Source organism: Odontomachus brunneus, unplaced genomic scaffold, assembly GCF_010583005.1.
Source record: "Odontomachus brunneus isolate Ranch 3 - 2012 unplaced genomic scaffold, Obru_v1 Obru_scaffold_002, whole genome shotgun sequence".
NCBI classification, from domain to species: Eukaryota; Metazoa; Arthropoda; class Insecta; order Hymenoptera; family Formicidae; genus Odontomachus; species Odontomachus brunneus.
The window spans coordinates 5,172,032-5,174,040 of NW_022639452.1; the positions used below are offsets into that span (position 1 = coordinate 5,172,032).

General features: G+C 34.0%; 1 protein-coding gene and 1 pseudogene across 3 annotated transcripts in view; one reads left to right on the plus strand and one right to left on the minus strand.

Moving 5' to 3' along the window:
* Positions 1-1,006, plus strand: part of LOC116841753 — a 10,797-nt gene extending 9,791 nt beyond the window's left edge. For all 3 annotated transcript variants that reach the window (XM_032810105.1, XM_032810088.1, XM_032810096.1), the window contains exon 6: positions 629-1,006. In XM_032810105.1, coding sequence (XP_032665996.1) covers positions 629-874 — 246 coding nt within the window. In that variant the 3' untranslated portion in view covers positions 875-1,006. The remainder of the gene's footprint in view (positions 1-628) is intronic.
* A 240-nt stretch (positions 1,007-1,246) lies between these two features.
* Positions 1,247-2,009, minus strand: part of LOC116842819 — a 1,220-nt pseudogene continuing 457 nt past the window's right edge.

Consider the following 2,009-nt stretch of genomic DNA (forward strand, 5'->3'; position numbering starts at 1 on the left):
CAGCCCTTCGGCGTCGGCGAGGAGAGTTGGGGGCACATTATTGTAGGGCGCGATGACCATCCCATTAGCGGGACCGCATACGCTTCGCTAATTACCCCCCTCTACGCTCGACCGGTGTGACCGCGGAAAACTGTTGCTTTGAGTCGCCAAAACTTATTCGGGAACCGCTATGCACCCTCTTTCCCTTTTTCCGATATGCGCGAAATCACACGAACGGTGCTCGTTTACCCTTGTGACGGGCGCCCTATGGCTGCCACGTCACACCAGATAGAAATGCGTGATGATCATGTTTCATCACAATGTGACTTCATACTATGACTTCAATTTGGTACTTTTTTAAAGATCATAACGTGATTTCATGACATGAGCACGAGATGCACACAAATGATCTACAAATTATGCTACAAGCTAATAACATGATGTTGATTATTATTACTAAATGAGGTATTTTTGTGACATCATGACATGAACTATATCTGAGACACATATGAGCCCGCATCGGTGTGTATTGTCCTCATGTCCTGAAGATACATGAATACAACATGAGCTCAGAATGAACACATTTTTCTATCTGGGTATATACAATAAATACGACATGATATTCATATACAATTGTTACTGTTCATAGACATTACCCCAAAGCAATAGAAAGCAATTAACTATTAAAGACAAACGTATGGAAATATATCAGCAACAAATTGAAACCTTAATGCAAGATATTCGACAGGAAAGACAAGAGCGATTTGAAGTGCAGAAACAGATGCAAAATACATACAATGAATATTTGAAAAAGATATATGAAGCTATACAAGAACGCAATGAAATTTTTAAACAACTTATCCCACAATCACAATCACGCAATGAGACAGAATGATGTAACGTAGGGCTAATGAGAAATTTATTTATTTTATGTAGAAAGACTGAGAAACATTGTATTCGATATTTTGTTATGTATTACTGCGTTTCTTTATTGCGTTTCATATTATATTAACAGTTTCATTGTGTTTCATATTATATTAACAGTTTCATTGTGTTTCATATTATATTAACAGATGTGATGACAGAGTGATATATTAATGTTTTTTATTTTATTGAATTTTATTACGTGTACGTTATTTTAACGCGTTTGTTAATGTGTAAGATACTAATGCATTTCCTTATTAATAAATTTATTATATCGGTTGTTACATAAATATATATTATATAAACATATATTACACATAGTATTTACTTTTTATTTCCAGTTTTATCTCACATATAATTGTTGACATATCGTATCGCGAATGTGTACTCCATTCTCATTCTCAACTGGTTCGTCATAATTAATATCAAATGGTTGTATTCGTGCTTCAATGTCTGGTTCTTCATCATTGATAGGTTCTTCAAATATTTCCATGTCGTTGGCATTTGCTATGTTGTGTAGCACACAACATGCATGTATCACACGCACCATTCTTTCAATGTCTCTTAATTTACAATGATATAATTGTCGAAATCGCTGTTTCAGACATCCAAACGCTCAATAATTACTCTGCATGAACTTAGCGTTTGGTTAAAATTTCGTTGAGCACGTGTGAGATGTCCATTGTCTCTATATGGCACAATTAATTGCTTCAAGCAGGGATATGCACTATCAGAATATAAGTATCTAAAACAATTGATGATATTAGAAGATTCATTTTTCTCACAACACATTTCATTTATATCATATCTATAAAGTGTTAACTAACCTCCACAAAGTTGATGCAAATTATTCCGTAATGGTGAATTTTTTAAAACTCTTGCATCATGGACAGAACCAGAGTAACCGATGAAGACATCAATAAATTTCATATTATGATTAACCGTCCCTTGAATATGTAATGAAAAGTATTGTTTACGGTTAACATATGAATCCTGGTCTTCTATTGGCTTGTCTATTCTTATGTGAGAACCATCGATAGCACCTAACACAGAGAAATATCAATATGAGTACAATATTTGTAACATAAATTCTAATATGAATATAT